At 48.6% G+C, this 18,376-nt stretch overlaps 1 protein-coding gene across 1 annotated transcript in view; it reads right to left on the bottom strand.

Annotated features, from left to right (window-relative positions):
* Window positions 1-18,376, bottom strand: part of LOC110522711 (integrin alpha-V) — a 64,204-nt gene that overhangs the window by 15,972 nt on the left and 29,856 nt on the right. The window contains exons 15-22 of the mRNA XM_090230475.1: window positions 10,572-10,679; window positions 9,115-9,170; window positions 7,026-7,180; window positions 5,070-5,207; window positions 3,153-3,220; window positions 2,807-2,954; window positions 1,508-1,600; window positions 1,211-1,290 (exon numbers count right to left, since the gene is read on the bottom strand). Of these exons, the coding sequence (XP_090086601.1) occupies window positions 1,211-1,290; window positions 1,508-1,600; window positions 2,807-2,954; window positions 3,153-3,220; window positions 5,070-5,207; window positions 7,026-7,180; window positions 9,115-9,170; window positions 10,572-10,679 (846 nt within the window). The remainder of the gene's footprint in view (window positions 1-1,210; window positions 1,291-1,507; window positions 1,601-2,806; window positions 2,955-3,152; window positions 3,221-5,069; window positions 5,208-7,025; window positions 7,181-9,114; window positions 9,171-10,571; window positions 10,680-18,376) is intronic.

Raw genomic sequence — 18,376 nt, 5'->3', positions numbered from 1 at the left:
AGTGGGAGGACCAACACACCATGTCATAGTGGGAGGACCAACACACCATGTCATAGTGGGAGGACCAACACACCATGTCATAGTGGGAGGACCAACACACCATGTCATAGTGGGAGGACCAACACACCATGTCATAGTGGGAGGACCAACACACCATGTCATAGTGGGAGGACCAACACACCATGTCATAGTGGGAGGACCAACACACCATGTCATAGTGGGAGGACCAACACACCATGTCATAGTGGGAGGACCAACACACCATGTCATAGTGGGAGGACCAACACACCATGTCATAGTGGGAGGACCAACACACCATGTCATAGTGGGAGGACCAACACACCATGTCATAGTGGGAGGACCAACACACCATGTCATAGTGGGAGGACCAACACACCATGTCATAGTGGGAGGACCAACACACCATGTCATCACATGACTCACAGTTTACTTTGATGTTTTGTTTTGTTGACGTTTGGAAAGTTTACAGAACATGTGTGTTTCCATCAGGCCTGTCATTTTCTTTTTATCCGACATTACTGTAAACTTTACTAGACATCTTGGCCATGTTCTGTTATAATCTCCACCCGACACAGCCAGAAGAGGACTGGCCCACCCCTCATAGCCTGGTTCCTGTCTACCCGGTACAGCCAGAAGAGGACTGGCCACCCCTCATAGCCTGGTTCCTCTCTAGGTTTCTTCCTACGTTCTGGCTTTTCTAGGGAGTTTTTTCCTAGCCACCGTGCTTCTACACCTGCATGGCTTGCTGTTTGGGGTTTTAGGCCGGGATTCTGTACAGCACTTTGAGATATCAGCTGATGTACGAAGGGCTACATAAATACATTTGATTTGATTTGATTTGACAGGGAAATTGACTGATCAATAGTTTTCCTACAACCTGAAGAACAAGCCCAGTTTAAGACTCAGTTTCTTAGTTAGCTCATCTGCGTGTTTTAAATAGCTCGTCGTCGATCCAAATGCCCAAGGTATTTATATGAGGGGACTCGCTATCGCTATCGTATTTTTGTACTCTGTTGTATTTTGTATAAATACATTTGATATCAATAACAACAGGAAAACTGCTGATGCGCAACAACGTTGACAAAATGGCTACTTTAATATTGTACTATTCTAACTCTTAACAGTGAGTTGAGACCCTGATTGTAGTACCTAAAAAAAATAAGAGAGTTTCTCATACGACCCTGATTACCTCTTTATCTGCAGGTCAAACTCCACAGACGTGTCCTGCTCTGAGAGCTGGTGGACGCTGAAACGTAGTCCGGCCAGCACCTGAACACACCACAACATCAGGATCACTGTGAGTCACTCTGATCAGAGGCACATTTATTCACAAAGTACACTCACATGTAACAGTAACCCGGTGCCGTCTAGGTGTCTGTCAACACCCCGACATAGAAATAGAATACCTAGAACAGGAATCCCCCCCCCCCTCCTCCCTCATTCAGGTCAACAGGACTGTCACTATCTGCATGCTCCGTCCACTCACTTTAGTTCCTCCTTTCATGGGGTTCCCCAGGTCACACACCACCACCCTGGTCTGATTCTCTATCTTGTAGGCGCAGGACAATCTAGACAGAGTCTGGAAAAGGGGACAAATAAATATGTATTTTCTAAGCTTTTACTGCTGTTTCCGTCCATCATAACATCACGGCTGTGTTGTCATTGGACAAACATAACATCACGGCTGTGTTGTCATTGGACAAACATAACATCACGGCTGTGTTGTCATTGGACAAACATAACATCACGGCTGTGTTGTCATTGGACAAACATAACATCACGGCTGTGTTGTCATTGGACAAACATAACATCACGGCTGTGTTGTCATTGGACAAACATAACATCACGGCTGTGTTGTCATTGGACAAACATAACATCACGGCTGTGTTGTCATTGGACAAACATAACATCACGGCTGTGTTGTCATTGGACAAACATAACATCACGGCTGTGTTGTCATTGGACAAACATAACATCACAGCTGTGTTGTCATTGGACAAACATAACATCACGGCTGTGTTGTCATTGGACAAACAAACATGTCTCATTAGTATTTTAGCATCAGGATTCCTTCGCAGAACCATTTCTAGTGGATAATGTCTACGGGGCGACAGCGTAGCCTAGTGGTTAGAGTGTAGAGGTGGCAGCGTAGCCTAGTGGTTAGAGTGTAGAGGTTGCAGCGTAGCCTAGTGGTTAGAGTGTAGAGGTGGCAGGGTAGTCTAGTGGTTAGAGTGTAGAGGTGGCAGCGTAGCCTAGTGGTTAGAGTGTAGAGGTGGCAGCGTAGCCTAGTGGTTAGTGTAGAGGCGGCAGCGTAGCCTAGTGGTTAGAGTGTTGAGGCGGCAGCGTAGCCTAGTGGTTAGAGTGTAGAGGTGGCAACATAGCCTAGTGGTTAGAGTGTAGAGGTGGCAACATAGCCTAGTGGTTAGAGTGTAGAGGTGGCAGCGTAGCCTAGTGGTTAGAGTGTAGAGGTGGCAGCGTAGCCTAGTGGTTAGAGTGTAGAGGTGGCAACATAGCCTAGTGGTTAGAGTGTAGAGGTGGCAGCGTAGCCTAGTGGTTAGAGTGTTGTACTAGTAACCGAAAGGTTGCAAGATCAAATCCCCCGAGCTGACAAGGTAAAAAATCTGTCGTTCTGCCCCTGAACAAGGCAGAATGAGGGGGAATGTATACCTCATTGTTGGGTACAACCTACCCATACCATCACCATCACAGTTCATTAGAGGAGTTTATACCTCACTGTTGGGTACAACCTACCCATACCATCACAGTTCATTAGGGGAGTGTATACCTCACTGTTGCGTACGACCCCGGTGAAGTCAGCCTGGGGAGGAATGAAGACATGTAGCTCTGCCTCGTACGCCCCTTCTCCTCGGTTCTCCGCGGTCACCTCCAGGGTCAAGGGGTTATCGTCCCCTATGTAGATCTCCTTCTGGTCACTTGTGGTAAAAAAAAAATACAAATAAGACAATTCATGGAAAAAGATCTAGACTCAGTTTGAACAACGTCACTGTGGGAAACAAGAACCACACTGTTCTGGCGATGATACGATCTCTGTAACTAGGCTAGCACAGCTGGGCTTGGCTAGCTATGTTAGTCCTCATAGCCTTATATACTGAAGGAGGAGGACCACTCACCTCACTACAGACAGCTTGAGGTCTGGCTTGCAGATGTTGTCATCTCCACAGTCCAGTAGGATATGGGCCTGAAAAACATTGTCCCAAGTAGACAGTTTGTTTACCCCCAAAAAACTTTACCCATCCCTCACCACTCATCCAGAGGAGGCTCCAACAGAGGAGGAAGGGGAGGACCGTCCTCCTCAGTGGATTTCAACAAAATAGAGAAACATTTAAAAAATTATCCTTTTTAGATAAAACCATACTAAATATATTCACATCACACCGTTTTGTAATGCAAGTCTACAGTAGCCTCAACAGGACTCTGTTAGGTAGCACCATGGTGTAGCCGGAGGACAGCTAGCTTCTGTCCTCCTCTGGGTACATTGACTTCAATACAAAACCTAGGAGGCTCGTGTTTTCACACCCCCTTCCATAGACTTACACAGTAATTATGACAAACTTCCGGAGGACGTCCTCCAACCTTGTAGCATGAACTAACATGTTGTCCACCCAAACAAAGGATCAGAGAATTAATCTAGTACTGAAAGCAGAAGCTACAGCTAGCACTGCAGTGTATAAAATGTGGTGAGTAGTTGAATCAAAGTGAGAGAAAGACAATAGCTGAAGTTAAACAAAAAAAAATGTAAACAAAATTAAGGAGATTCAGCAGAAAGAGAGCTATATTTCATTGTATATATTTTTCTTAGTTTACCTTTCACTTCCTTAGCTAATGCAGCTAATTTAGCCTACTCAACAACCTGACTCAAACAGAGAGGAATGCTATTGACGTTAGCTAGCTAGCTGGCTAAGGCTATCCAACACAGGAAATCTTCTAAGTCAAGGTAAGCTTTTGGTTTTATTAATTTATTGCCACCGGCACCAGCCGATGTAACTGCTAAACTGCTTGCTGTACACTGTACTGAGTAATTGAACACACAGATTGGATTGTGGGTTTTGCTAGCTTGTTGACTATAACGTAGGCTGTGTAAAGGTTAGCGGTTATGGTATGAAGGTTTGGCTTGGAGGGGTGTTTGCGCCTGGTCACAGACAGCTGTTGTGTTGTACACTAAAGTCCACAAGCGAAGGGAAAAGGTGAGAGGAGGAGAGAGCGAAGACGCGAGAAGGAATTCTACAACGAACAAAGTGACGACGCTGTATGTGGCTGCTGTGAAAGCGAACTGTGCGTGCGGATGATCAGGGGTGTATTCATCCCGACGATTCTGTCGCGAAAATGTTTCTTTTAAAAAACGGAAGCAAACGGAACAGAACGGGGAGGGACCTAGCTAAATTTGTCCAATAGGAACGCTTGATTTAGTTGCAAAATGGAAAGGTTTGCAACGGTTTGGACTAATGCCCCAAATCATCTAGATGGTGCGAGGCGGTATAGAATGTGTAACTGTTTGTCACCCTGAGGACTCCAGTTTGTCTCTCGATATGTGCACCCACGTTATAAACTTTCATTTGTAGGCTGGTTTGTAGAAAGCCCATGATGGGTATAGGAAACAGTCCACTATCATGTAGTATCCTAAACCTATCACTGTTACATTGAACTGGGTGAATATGAATGACAGTAACCTAAACCTATCACTGTTACATTGAACTGGGTGAATGACAGTAACCTAAACCTGTCACTGTTACATTGAACTGGGTGAATATGCATGACAGTAACCTAAACCTGTTACATTGAACTGGGTGAATATGAATGACAGTCATCCAATACGCTGTAACAGAAACAAGGCTGATCTTGAAGGGCACCGACCTCCACTGAACTCAACATGCTACTCTACACCTGATCACAACAGTTCGTGAGCATCCTAAATGGTACTCTATTCACTACATAGTGCACTACTTTAGACCAGGACTCATAGGGATCTGATTAAAAGTAGTTCACTATATAGGGTGCCATTTGGGATGAAGCCTTAGGTAAAGAGGTACCTGTTTGGAGATGTTGGTGGGCGTAGACTGGTCCAGGATAGGCAGTAGGCCGGTCTTATCTGCTGCCTGCTGGTAGTCCAGACTAAACTCCATGAACACAGAGATGGGAGTGATCTTATCCCGGAACTCAGAATCATCCTACGGAACAGAGGGTTGTGGTTTAGTAACTAGAGTCGTCCTACAGAGGGTTGTGGTTTAGTAACTAGTCATCCTACAGAGGGTTGTGGTTTAGTAACTAGTCATCCTACAGAGGGTTGTGGTTTAGTAACTAGTCATCCTACAGAGGGTTGAGGTTTAGTAACTAGAGTCGTCCTACAGAGGGTTGTGGTTTAGTAACTAGTCATCCTACAGAGGGTTGTGGTTTAGTAACTAGAGTCGTCCTACAGAGGGTTGTGGTTTAGTAACTAGTCATCCTACAGAGGGTTGTGGTTTAGTAACTAGAGTCATCCTACAGAGGGTTGTGGTTTAGTAACTAGTCATCCTACAGAGGGTTGAGGTTTAGTAACTAGAGTCGTCCTACAGAGGGTTGTGGTTTAGTAACTAGTCATCCTACAGAGGGTTGTGGTTTAGTAACTAGTCATTCTACAGAGGGTTGTGGTTTAGTAACAAGTCATCCTACAGAGGGTTGTGGTTTAGTAACTAGTCATCCTACAGAGGGTTGTGGTTTAGTAACTAGTCATCCTACAGAGGGTTGTGGTTTAGTAACTAGTCATCCTACAGAGGGTTGTGGTTTAGTAACTAGTCATCCTACAGAGGGTTGTGGTTTAGTAACTAGAGTCATCCTACAGAGGGTTGTGGTTTAGTAACTAGTCATCCTACAGAGGGTTGTGGTTTAGTAACTAGAGTCATCCTACAGAGGGTTGTGGTTTAGTAACTAGTCATCCTACAGAGGGTTGTGGTTTAGTAACTAGAGTCATCCTACAGAGGGTTGTGGTTTAGTAACTAGTCATCCTACAGAGGGTTGTGGTTTAGTAACTAGTCATCCTACAGAGGGTTGTGGTTTAGTAACTAGTCATCCTACAGAGGGTTGTGGTTTAGTAACTAGAGTCATCCTACAGAGGGTTGTGGTTTAGTAACTAGTCATCCTACAGAGGGTTGTGGTTTAGTAACTAGTCATCCTACAGAGGGTTGTGGTTTAGTAACTAGTCATCCTACAGAGGGTTGTGGTTTAGTAACTAGAGTCATCCTACAGAGGGTTGTGGTTTAGTAACTAGTCATCCTACAGAGGGTTGTGGTTTAGTAACTAGTCATCCTACAGAGGGTTGTGGTTTAGTAACTAGTCATCCTACAGAGGGTTGTGGTTTAGTAACTAGTCATCCTACAGAGGGTTGTGGTTTAGTAACTAGTCATCCTACAGAGGGTTGTGGTTTAGTAACTAGTCATCCTACAGAGGGTTGTGGTTTAGTAACTAGAGTCATCCTACAGAGGGTTGTGGTTTAGTAACTAGTCATCCTACAGAGGGTTGTGGTTTAGTAACTAGTCATCCTACAGAGGGTTGTGGTTTAGTAACTAGTCATCCTACAGAGGGTTGTGGTTTAGTAACTAGAGTCATCCTACAGAGGGTTGTGGTTTAGTAACTAGTCATCCTACAGAGGGTTGTGGTTTAGTAACTAGTCATCCTACAGAGGGTTGTGGTTTAGTAACTAGTCATCCTACAGAGGGTTGTGGTTTAGTAACTAGTCATCCTACAGAGGGTTGTGGTTTAGTAACTTCTACACATGGAAACGCTAGAGCAACAACAATCCTTGAACAAAAACACACAGAATACAGAATCAATGCCTAAAGTTTACAAGATGAAACTGTCTCCTAATCCCAAACCAATTCCTAGCCCCTACACACTTCTGGAGATCTGAAAAAAAGGATTAGAAGTGTATATTGTTTCCACCAGTCCTATCCTCTCAGATCATATGAGGGGGGTCTTGTTAAGGGATGGTCCATTTCCTTTGGACAACTCACTATGAGAAAGGCTTCTTGCTCCTCGCAGGCTGGTCCTCGGCCGTTGCTGACCGTCATGTTCTTGGTGTACCGGGATGTCTTGCCGTGGAGGAACAGAACTCTCTTTGTCGCCCCCTTGTGTTTGTGTTTGTCCAACACCAGGTCAACCTGGAACTCTGACAAGGACATAAACTGACTGACAATGAGGCCATGACTAACTAGCTAACCGTCACTGAGCGATAGTTCTTACCGTCACTGAGCGATAGTTCTAACCGTCACTGAGCGATAGTTCTAACGGTCACTGGGCGATAGTTCTAACGGTCACTGGGCGATAGTTCTAACGGTCACTGGGCGATAGTTCTAACGGTCACTGAGCGATAGTTCTAACCGTCACTGAGCGATAGTTCTAAACGTCACTGAGCGATAGCTCTAAACGTCACTGAGCGATAGCTCTAACCGTCACTGAGCGATAGTTCTAACGGTCACTGAGCGATAGTTCTAACGGTCACTGAGCGATAGTTCTAACGGTCACTGAGCGATAGTTCTAACGGTCACTGAGCGATAGTTCTAACGGTCACTGAGCGATAGTTCTAACGGTCACTGAGCGATAGTTCTAACGGTCACTGAGCGATAGTTCTAACGGTCACTGAGCGATAGTTCTAACGGTCACTGAGCGATAGTTCTAACAGTCACTGAGCGATAGTTCTAACAGTCACTGAGCGATAGTTCTAACAGTCACTGAGCGATAGTTCTAACAGTCACTGAGCGATAGTTCTAACAGTCACTGAGCGATAGTTCTAACAGTCACTGAGCGATAGTTCTAACAGTCACTGAGCGATAGTTCTAACCGTCACTGAGCGATAGTTCTAACAGTCACTGAGCGATAGTTCTAACAGTCACTGAGCGATAGTTCTAACAGTCACTGAGCGATAGTTCTAACCGTCACTGAGCGATAGTTCTAACAGTCACTGAGCGATAGTTCTAACAGTCACTGAGCGATAGTTCTAACAGTAATGGCATCAGTTGTGATATGAGCAAAGCTTTCAGGGGGAAATCACTCATTTCCAAAAAGACACACATCATGTCCAGATAAGACGGACAGATGGCACAGAGTTTTACATCTCCACTTTAGACCAGCTGTAGGTTCCTTATCGAGAACTCTCCTTTTTCTGACCATAAAAAACACAGCTATTTGATCCTCTTGCTTCGTACAGTAGCTATGAGAACAAGAAGACGTTTCTGGTTTCCTGCAACAGTAGCTAATAGAATAGACGGTTTTAGTTTCCTGCAACACTACCCATTTGATGGGAGTCGGGGGGACATGAGCAGTGAAGTTCAAAGGCTTCTCGAGAAATAATGAATTGGGAGCGTCGTCTGTGGTCTCCCACGCAGCGCTGGGTCCTACTCATTAGAAAAAATAAAAAAAACTCAACTGAAACAGGAATGGGGCTATCTGAACTTGTCCAATAAGAAATGTATGTTTTCATTTCTGTTGCAAAACGTTTTGCTACAGTGTGCCCTAATGAACACGGCCCAGAGTCTGGGAGCCATTACACACACAGAGACAAAGACAGACGGACCGAGCGCGTTGCCATGTAACTGATGCAAAGCCAGACGGAGGCTTTTAAAAACCCTTACACCACACAGCAGGCTGTCCTACTGGGAACGGAGCTGAGCTCACACTTACTAGCCTGAAGCTGTACTCTTAACAGGCTGGGTAACAGACTTAGTCCAGCCAGACAGGATGTCTTTATACAGAGACAAGAGGTTGCCACGGCGATGCGTCCCAAATGGCACCCTATTCCCTTTATAGTGCACTACTTTTAACCAGGGTCCATAGGGCTCAGGTCAAAAGGTAGTGCACTATGTAGGGAATTAGGGTGGCATTTGGGATGCATCGCTGTTTCAGAGAAATAGAGGGAGAGACGGATAGCTGCGTTTTTTGTGACCGTAAAGGAGAGTTCTCTGTAAGTACAGCTGGTGGACACGGGAGAGACAGGGAAACGCTGTCAGGTAACAACTTTGTCTAGAGTAGCGTTTGTTGCGTAGCAGAGAGCCCCCGTAGGGATCCAATGTAGTGTAAAGAAGTAGATGTCCTTCAGATACTCACTCAGTGAGGCTGGGGCGCTTCTCCCACTCGCCTTAACACAGTACTTCACTTTGAAACTGAGGGGAGACACAATAAATATCGCCATGTACTTACATCTCGTAGACACAACTGAAAACAATTGAAATCCAACTCTAAAAGCACTAATAGTGTTCCCTACGGGCCACAGAGTTCCCTACGGGCCACAGTGTTCTCTACGGGCCACAGAGTTCCCTACGGGCCACAGAGTTCTCTACGGGCCACAGAGTTCTCTACGGGCCACAGAGTTCTCTACGGGCCACAGAGTTCTCTACGGGCCACAGTGTTCTCTGCAGGCCACAGTGTTCTCTGCGGGCCACAGTGTTCTCTACGGGCCACAGTGTTCTCTACGGGCCACAGTGTTCTCTACGGGCCACAGTGTTCTCTACGGGCCACAGTGTTCTAATTGGGCCACAGAGTTCTACTTGGGCCACAGAGTTCTACTTGGGCCACAGTTCTCTACGTGCCACAGAGTTCTCTACGGGCCACAGAGTTCTCTGCGGGCCACAGTGTTCTCTGCGGGCCACAGTGTTCTCTGCGGGCCACAGAGTTCTCTACGGGCCACAGTGTTCTCTACGGGCCACAGTGTTCTCTACGGGCCACAGTGTTTTCTACTTGGGCCACAGAGTTCTACTTGGGCCACAGAGTTCTACTTGGGCCACAGTTCTCTACGGGCCACAGTGTTCTCTACGGGCCACAGAGTTCTCTACGGGCCACAGAGTTCTCTACGGGCCACAGAGTTCTCTACGGGCCACAGTGTTCTCTGCGGGCCACAGTGTTCTCTGCGGGCCACAGTGTTCTCTGCGGGCCACAGTGTTCTCTGCGGGCCACAGTGTTCTCTACGGGCCACAGTGTTCTCTACGGGCCACAGTGTTCTCTACGGGCCACAGAGTTCTCTATGGGCCACAGAGTTCTGTACGGGCCACAGTGTTCTCTACGGTTCTCAAGACAAGCATACAGCACCACATGGTAGATACTGGCTAAACATGTTGCATGGTCTTATGTCAGCTCGGTTTGTCTGTACAGTTTAAACATGAGGTTACCAGACAGGAAGTCTGTCTGTACAGTTTAAACATGAGGTTACCAGACAGGAAGTCTGTGTGTACAGTTTAAACATGAGGTTACCAGACAGGAAGTCTGTGTGTACAGTTTAAACATGAGGTTACCAGACAGGAAGTTTGTGTGTGTTACCAACACGCAGTCAGCACAAAGGGAGAACAAGAGTATGCCATATTAACATATAGTTATTCTCAAACAAAGGCTTGCTAATACACTGTGTGGACGACCACTGTAGTCAATGAAGACCCCCCCCCCCCCCCTCCCCCGAGCCCATTTCCATTACATTTTGGCTCTTCAATGCCATCCCTGACATGAACCAATGCATCGCACAGAGACATTAATATGTTCTCTCATAAGAAAGTGAAAATCTGTGTGTCACGCACCAGGACACTGGTGTGTCATGGTCAAGCAGTTTGCAGTTCCTATCCTGTGGGTTGAGGATCTGAGGGCTGATGTCCAGGGTGGCGTTAACACTGATGACCGGCCGGGCCCTGGGGATCAAAGGTCAGAGGTCAGACCATAAACAACAGCGGTGAGCACAGCGCGACCTCCAACAAAAGGAAAGCGCCCATGAACCCTGCGGTTATAGCGCGCTATGTGTAACGAATAGGGTGTGGGGAAGTATGAAGCTATGATCTAACAAGCTAGACTGTTAGCCCGAAGCTATAGCCACTGTGTCCCCTCTGTACCCTGTCCCCCAAATTGGCACCCTATTCCCTTTATAGTGCACTACTTTAGACCAGGGTCCATAGGGCTCAGGGAATAGGGTGCAATTTGGGACACATTTTAGACTAAGGTCGAAAGGTGCTGCTGTCTTCTTTCCTTTTTTATGGAAGACTTCTAAAAGCCCAGGGGGAGATCTATCCTGACAGACAGCTCACAGGGGGAGATCTATCCTGACAGACAGAAAGCCAGCCCACAGGGGGAGATCTATCCTGACAGCCAGCTCACAGGGGGAGATCTATCCTGACAGCCAGCCAGCTCACAGGGGGAGATCTATCCTGACAGCCAGCCAGCTCACAGGGGGAGATCTATCCTGACAGACAGCTCACAGGGGGAGATCTATCCTGACAGCCAGCCAGCTCACAGGGGGAGAGCTATCCTGACAGCCAGCCAGCCCACAGGGGGAGATCTATCCTGACAGCCAGCCAGCTCACAGGGGGAGATCTATCCTGACAGCCAGTCAGCTCACAGGGGGAGATCTATCCTGACAGCCAAGCTCACAGGGGGAGATCTATCCTGACAGCCAGCTCACAGGGGAGATCTATAATGACAGACAGCTCACAGGGGGAGATCTATCCTGACAGCCAGCTCACAGGGGGAGATCTATCCTGACAGCCAGCTCACAGGGGGAGATCTATCCTGACAGCCAGCCAGCTCACAGGGTGAGATCTATCCTGACAGCCAGTTCACAGGGTGAGATCTATCCTGACAGCCAGCCATCTCACAGGGGGAGATCTATCCTGACAGCCAGCCAGCCAGCCCACAGGGGGAGATCTATCCTGACAGCCAGCCAGCTCACAAGGGTGAGATCTATCCTGACAGCCAGTTCACAGGGTGAGATCTATCCTGACAGCCAGCCATCTCACAGGGGGAGATCTATCCTGACAGCCAGCTCACAGGGGGAGATCTATCCTGACAGCCAGCTCACAGGGGGAGATCTATCCTGACAGCCAGCCAGCTCACAGGGTGAGATCTATCCTGACAGCCAGCTCACAGGGGGAGATCTATCCTGACAGCCATCTCACAGGGGGAGATCTATCCTGACAGCCAGCCAGCTCACAGGGGGAGATCTATCCTGACAGCCAGCCAGCTCACAGGGGGAGATCTATCCTGACAGCCAGCCAGCCCACAGGGGGAGATCTATCCTGAAAGCCAGCCAGCTCACAGGGGGAGATCTATCCTGACAGCCAGCCAGCTCACAGGGTGAGATCTATCCTGACAGCCAGCTCACAGGGGGAGATCTATCCTGACAGCCAAGCTCACAGGGGGAGATCTATCCTGACAGCCAAGCTCACAGGGGGAGATCTATCCTGACAGCCAGCTCACAGGGGAGATCTATAATGACAGACAGCTCACAGGGGGAGATCTATCCTGACAGCCAGCTCACAGGGGGAGATCTATCCTGACAGCCAGCCAGCTCACAGGGGGAGATCTATCCTGACAGCCAGCCAGCCAGCCCACAGGGGGAGATCTATCCTGAAAGCCAGCCAGCTCACAGGGGGAGATCTATCCTGACAGCCAGCCAGCTCACAGGGTGAGATCTATCCTGACAGCCAGCCAGCTCACAGGGGGAGATCTATCCTGACAGCCAGCTCACAGGGGGAGATCTATCCTGACAGCCAGCCAACAAACTCACAGAGGGAGATCTATCCTGACAGCCAGCCAGCTCACAGAGGGAGATCTATCCTGACAGACAACCAGCCAGCCAGCCAACTCACAGGGGGAGATCTATCCTGAAAGCCAGCCAGCTCACAGGGTGAGATCTATCCTGACAGCCAGCCAGCTCACAGGGTGAGATCTATCCTGACAGCCAGCCAGCTCACAGGGTGAGATCTATCCTGACAGCCAGCCAGCTCACAGGGGGAGATCTATCCTGACAGCCAGCTCACAGGGGGAGATCTATCCTGACAGCCAAGCTCACAGGGTGAGATCTATCCTGACAGCCAGCTCACAGGGGGAGATCTATCCTGACAGCCAGCTCACAGGGGGAGATCTATCCTGACAGCCAGCCAGCTCACAGGGTGAGATCTATCCTGACAGCCAGCTCATAGGGTAAGATCTATCCTGACAGCCAGCCATCTCACAGGGGGAGATCTATCCTGACAGCCAGCCAGCTCACAGGGGGAGATCTATCCTGACAGCCAGCCAGCTCACAGGGGGAGATCTATCCTGACAGCCAGCCAGCCAGCCCACAGGGGGAGATCTATCCTGAAAGCCAGCCAGCTCACAGGGGGAGATCTATCCTGACAGCCAGCCAGCTCACAGGGTGAGATCTATCCTGACAGCCAGCCAGCTCACAGGGGGAGATCTATCCTGACAGCCAGCTCACAGGGGGAGATCTATCCTGACAGCCAGCTCACAGGGGGAGATCTATCCTGACAGCCAGCCCACAGGGGGAGATCTATCCTGACAGCCAGCCAGCTCACAGAGTGAGATCTATCCTGACAGCCAGCCAGCTCACAGGGGGAGATCTATCCTGACAGCCAGCTCACAGGGGGAGATCTATCCTGACAGCCAGCTCACAGGGGGAGATCTATCCTGACAGCCAGCCCACAGAGGGAGATCTATCCTGACAGCCAGCCAACAAACTCACAGAGGGAGATCTATCCTGACAGCCAACCAGCTCACAGAGGGAGATCTATCCTGACAGACAACCAGCCAGCCAACTCACAGGGGGAGATCTATCCTGACAGACAACCAGCCAGCCAGCCAACTCACAGGGTGAGATCTATCCTGACAGCCAGCTCACAGGGTGAGATCTATCCTGACAGCCAGCCATCTCACAGGGGGAGATCTATCCTGACAGCCAGCCAGCTCACAGGGGGAGATCTATCCTGACAGCCAGCCAGCTCACAGGGGGAGATCTATCCTGACAGCCAGCCATCTCACAGGGGGAGATCTATCCTGACAGACAACCAGCCAGCCAACTCACAGGGGGAGATCTATCCTGACAGACAACCAGCCAGCCAGCCAACTCACAGGGTGAGATCTATCCTGACAGCCAGCTCACAGGGTGAGATCTATCCTGACAGCCAGCCATCTCACAGGGGGAGATCTATCCTGACAGACAGCCAGCTCACAGGGGGAGATCTATCCTGACAGACAGCCAGCCCACAGGGGGAGATCTATAATGACAGACAGCTCACAGGGTGAGATCTATCCTGACAGCCAGCTCACAGGGTGAGATCTATCCTGACAGCCAGCCATCTCACAGGGGGAGATCTATCCTGACAGCCAGCCAGCTCACAGGGGGAGATCTATCCTGACAGCCAGCCAGCTCACAGGGGGAGATCTATCCTGACAGCCAGCCATCTCACAGGGGGAGATCTATCCTGACAGCCAGCCAGCCAGCCCACAGGGGGAGATCTATCCTGAAAGCCAGCCAGCTCACAGGGTGAGATCTATCCTGACAGCCAGCCAGCTCACAGGGTGAGATCTATCCTGACAGCCAGCCAGCTCACAGGGGGAGATCTATCCTGACAGCCAGCTCACAGGGGGAGATCTATCCTGACAGCCAAGCTCACAGGGGGAGATCTATCCTGACAGCCAAGCTCACAGGGGGAGATCTATCCTGACAGCCAGCTCACAGGGGAGATCTATAATGACAGACAGCTAACAGGGGGAGATCTATCCTGACAGCCAGCTCACAGGGGGAGATCTATCCTGACAGCCAGCTCACAGGGGGAGATCTATCCTGACAGCCAGCCAGCTCACAGGGTGAGATCTATCCTGACAGCCAGCTCACAGGGTAAGATCTATCCTGACAGCCATCTCACAGGGGGAGATCTATCCTGACAGCCAGCCAGCTCACAGGGGGAGATCTATCCTAACAGCCAGCCAGCTCACAGGGGGAGATCTATCCTGACAGCCAGCCAGCCAGCCCACAGGGGGAGATCTATCCTGAAAGCCAGCCAGCTCACAGGGGGAGATCTATCCTGACAGCCAGCCAGCTCACAGGGTGAGATCTATCCTGACAGCCAGCCAGCTCACAGGGGGAGATCTATCCTGACAGCCAGCTCACAGGGGGAGATCTATCCTGACAGCCAGCTCACAGGGGGAGATCTATCCTGACAGCCAGCCCACAGGGGGAGATCTATCCTGACAGCCAGCCAACAAACTCACAGAGGGAGATCTATCCTGACAGCCAGCCAGCTCACAGAGGGAGATCTATCCTGACAGACAACCAGCCAGCCAGCCAACTCACAGGGGGAGATCTATCCTGAAAGCCAGCCAGCTCACAGGGTGAGATCTATCCTGACAGCCAGCCAGCTCACAGGGTGAGATCTATCCTGACAGCCAGCCAGCTCACAGGGTGAGATCTATCCTGACAGCCAGCCAGCTCACAGGGGGAGATCTATCCTGACAGCCAGCTCACAGGGGGAGATCTATCCTGACAGCCAAGCTCACAGGGGGAGATCTATCCTGACAGCCAGCTCACAGGGGAGATCTATAATGACAGACAGCTCACAGGGGGAGATCTATCCTGACAGCCAGCTCACAGGGGGAGATCTATCCTGACAGCCAGCTCACAGGGGGAGATCTATCCTGACAGCCAGCCAGCTCACAGGGTGAGATCTATCCTGACAGCCAGCTCATAGGGTAAGATCTATCCTGACAGCCAGCCATCTCACAGGGGGAGATCTATCCTGACAGCCAGCCAGCTCACAGGGGGAGATCTATCCTGACAGCCAGCCAGCTCACAGGGGGAGATCTATCCTGACAGCCAGCCAGCCAGCCCACAGGGGGAGATCTATCCTGAAAGCCAGCCAGCTCACAGGGGGAGATCTATTCTGACAGCCAGCCAGCTCACAGGGTGAGATCTATCCTGACAGCCAGCCAGCTCACAGGGGGAGATCTATCCTGACAGCCAGCTCACAGGGGGAGATCTATCCTGACAGCCAGCTCACAGGGGGAGATCTATCCTGACAGCCAGCCCACAGGGGGAGATCTATCCTGACAGCCAGCCAGCTCACAGAGGGAGATCTATCCTGACAGACAACCAGCCAGCCAGCCAACTCACAGGGGGAGATCTATCCTGACAGACAACCAGCCAGCCAGCCAACTCACAGGGGGAGATCTATCCTGACAGACAACCAGCCAGCCAGCCAACTCACAGGGGGAGATCTATCCTGACAGACAACCAGCCAGCCAGCCAACTCACAGGGGGAGATCTATCCTGACAGACAACCAGCCAGCCAGCCAACTCACAGGGGGAGATCTATCCTGACAGGATCAATTCAACATTGCATACAGAGTATGCAACATGTGGGCTACTTTAGATTCATATAAACCACGTGGGTTCCTTTAGATTCATATAAACCACGTGGGTTACTTTAGATTCATGTAAACCACGTCGGTTACTTTAGATTCATATAAACCACGTGGGTTACTTTAGATTCACATAAACCATGTGGGTTACTTTAGATTCATATACAGTGGGGCAAAAAAGTATTTAGTCAGCCACCAATTGTGCAAGTTCTCCCACTTAAAAAGATGAGAGAGGCCTGTAATTTTCATCATAGGTACAATTCAACTATGACAGACAAAATGAGAAAAGAAATCCAGAAAATCACATTGTAGGATTTTTTTATGAATTTATTTGCAAATTATGGTGGAAAATAAGTACTTGGTCAATAACAAAAGTTTATCTCAATACTTTGTGATATACCCTTTGTTGGCAATGACAGAGGTCAAACGTTTTCTGTAAGTCTTCACAAGGTTTTCACACACTGTTGCTGGTATTTTGGCCCATTCCTCCATGCAGATCTCCTCTAGAGCAGTGATGTTTTGGGGCTTTTTGCTAGGCAACATGAACTTTCAACTCCCTCCAAAGATTTTCTATGGGGTTGAGATCTGGAGACTGGCTAGGCCACTCCAGGACCTTGAAATGCTTCTTACGAAGCCACTCCTTCGTTGCCCGGGCGGTGTGTTTGGGATCATTGTCATGCTGAAAGACCCAGCCACGTTTCGTCTTCTATGCCCTTGCTGATGGAAGGAGGTTTTCACTCAAAACTCACGATACATGGCCCCATTCATTCTTTCCTTTACACGGATCAGTCGTCCTGGTCCCTTTACAGAGAAACAGCCCCAAAGCATGATGTTTCCACACCCATGCTTCACAGTAGGTATGGTGTTCTTTGGATGCAACTCAGCATTCTTTGTCCTCCAAACATGAAGAGTTGTGTTTTTACCAAAAAGTTATATTTTGGTTTCACCTGACCATATGACATTCTCCCAATCTTCTTCTGGATCATCCAAATGCTCTCTAGCAAACTTCAGACGGGCCTGGACATGTACTGGCTTAAGCAGGGGGACACGTCTGGCACTGCAGGATTTGAGTCCCTGGCGGTGTAGTGTTACTGATGGTAGGCTTTGTTACTTTGGTCCCAGCTCTCTGTAGGTCATTCACTAGGTCCCCCCGTGTGGTTCTGGGATTTTTATTCACCGTTCTTGTGATCATTTTGACCCCACGGCGTGAGATCTTGCGTGGAGCCCCAGATCGAGGGAGATTATCAGTGGTCTTGTATGTCTTCCATTTCCTAATAATTGCTCCCACAGTTGATTTCTTCAAACCAAGCTGCTTACCTATTGCAGATTCAGTCTTTCCAGCCTGGTGCAGATCTACAATTTTGTTTCTGGTGTCCTTTGACAGCTCTTTGGTCTTGGCCATAGTGGAGTTTGGAGTGTGACTGTTTGAGGTTGTGGACAGGTGTCTTTTATACTGATAACAAGTTCAAACAGGTGCCATTAATACAGGTAATGAGTGGAGGACAGAGGAGCCTCTTAAAGAAGAAGTTACAGGTCTGTGAGAGCCAGAAATCTTGCTTGTTTGTAGGTGACCAAATACTTATTTTCTCCCATAATTTGCAAATAAATTCATTAAAAATCCTACAATGTGATTTTCTGGAATTTTTCCCTCATTTCGTCTGTCATAGTTGAAGTGTACCTATGATGAAAATTACAGGCCTCTCTCATCTTTTTAAGTAGGAGAACTTGCACAATTGGTGGCTGACTAAATACTTTTTTGCCCCACTGTAAACCACGTGGGTTCCTTTAGATTCATATAAACCACGTGGGTTACCTTAGATTCATATAAACCACATGGGTTACTTTAGATTCACATAAACCACGTGGGTTACTTTAGATTCATATAAACCACGTGGGTTCCTTTAGATTCATATAAACCACGTGGGTTCCTTTAGATTCATATAAACCACGTGGGTTCCTTTAGATTCATATAAACCACGTGGGTTCCTTTAGATTCATATAAACCACGTGGGTTCCTTTAGATTCATATAAACCACGTGGGTTCCTTTAGATTCATATAAACCACGTGGGTTACTTTAGATTCATATAAACCACGTGGGCTACTTTAGATTCATATAAACCACGTGGGTTACTTTAGATTCATATAAACCACGTGGGTTCCTTTAGATTCATATAAACCACGTGGGTTACTTTAGAT

Source organism: Oncorhynchus mykiss, chromosome 3 (genome assembly GCF_057628025.1).
Source record: "Oncorhynchus mykiss isolate SJ-2025 chromosome 3, ASM5762802v1, whole genome shotgun sequence".
NCBI classification, from domain to species: domain Eukaryota; kingdom Metazoa; phylum Chordata; class Actinopteri; order Salmoniformes; family Salmonidae; genus Oncorhynchus; species Oncorhynchus mykiss.
This window is presented reverse-complemented; position numbering and strand designations above follow the sequence as displayed.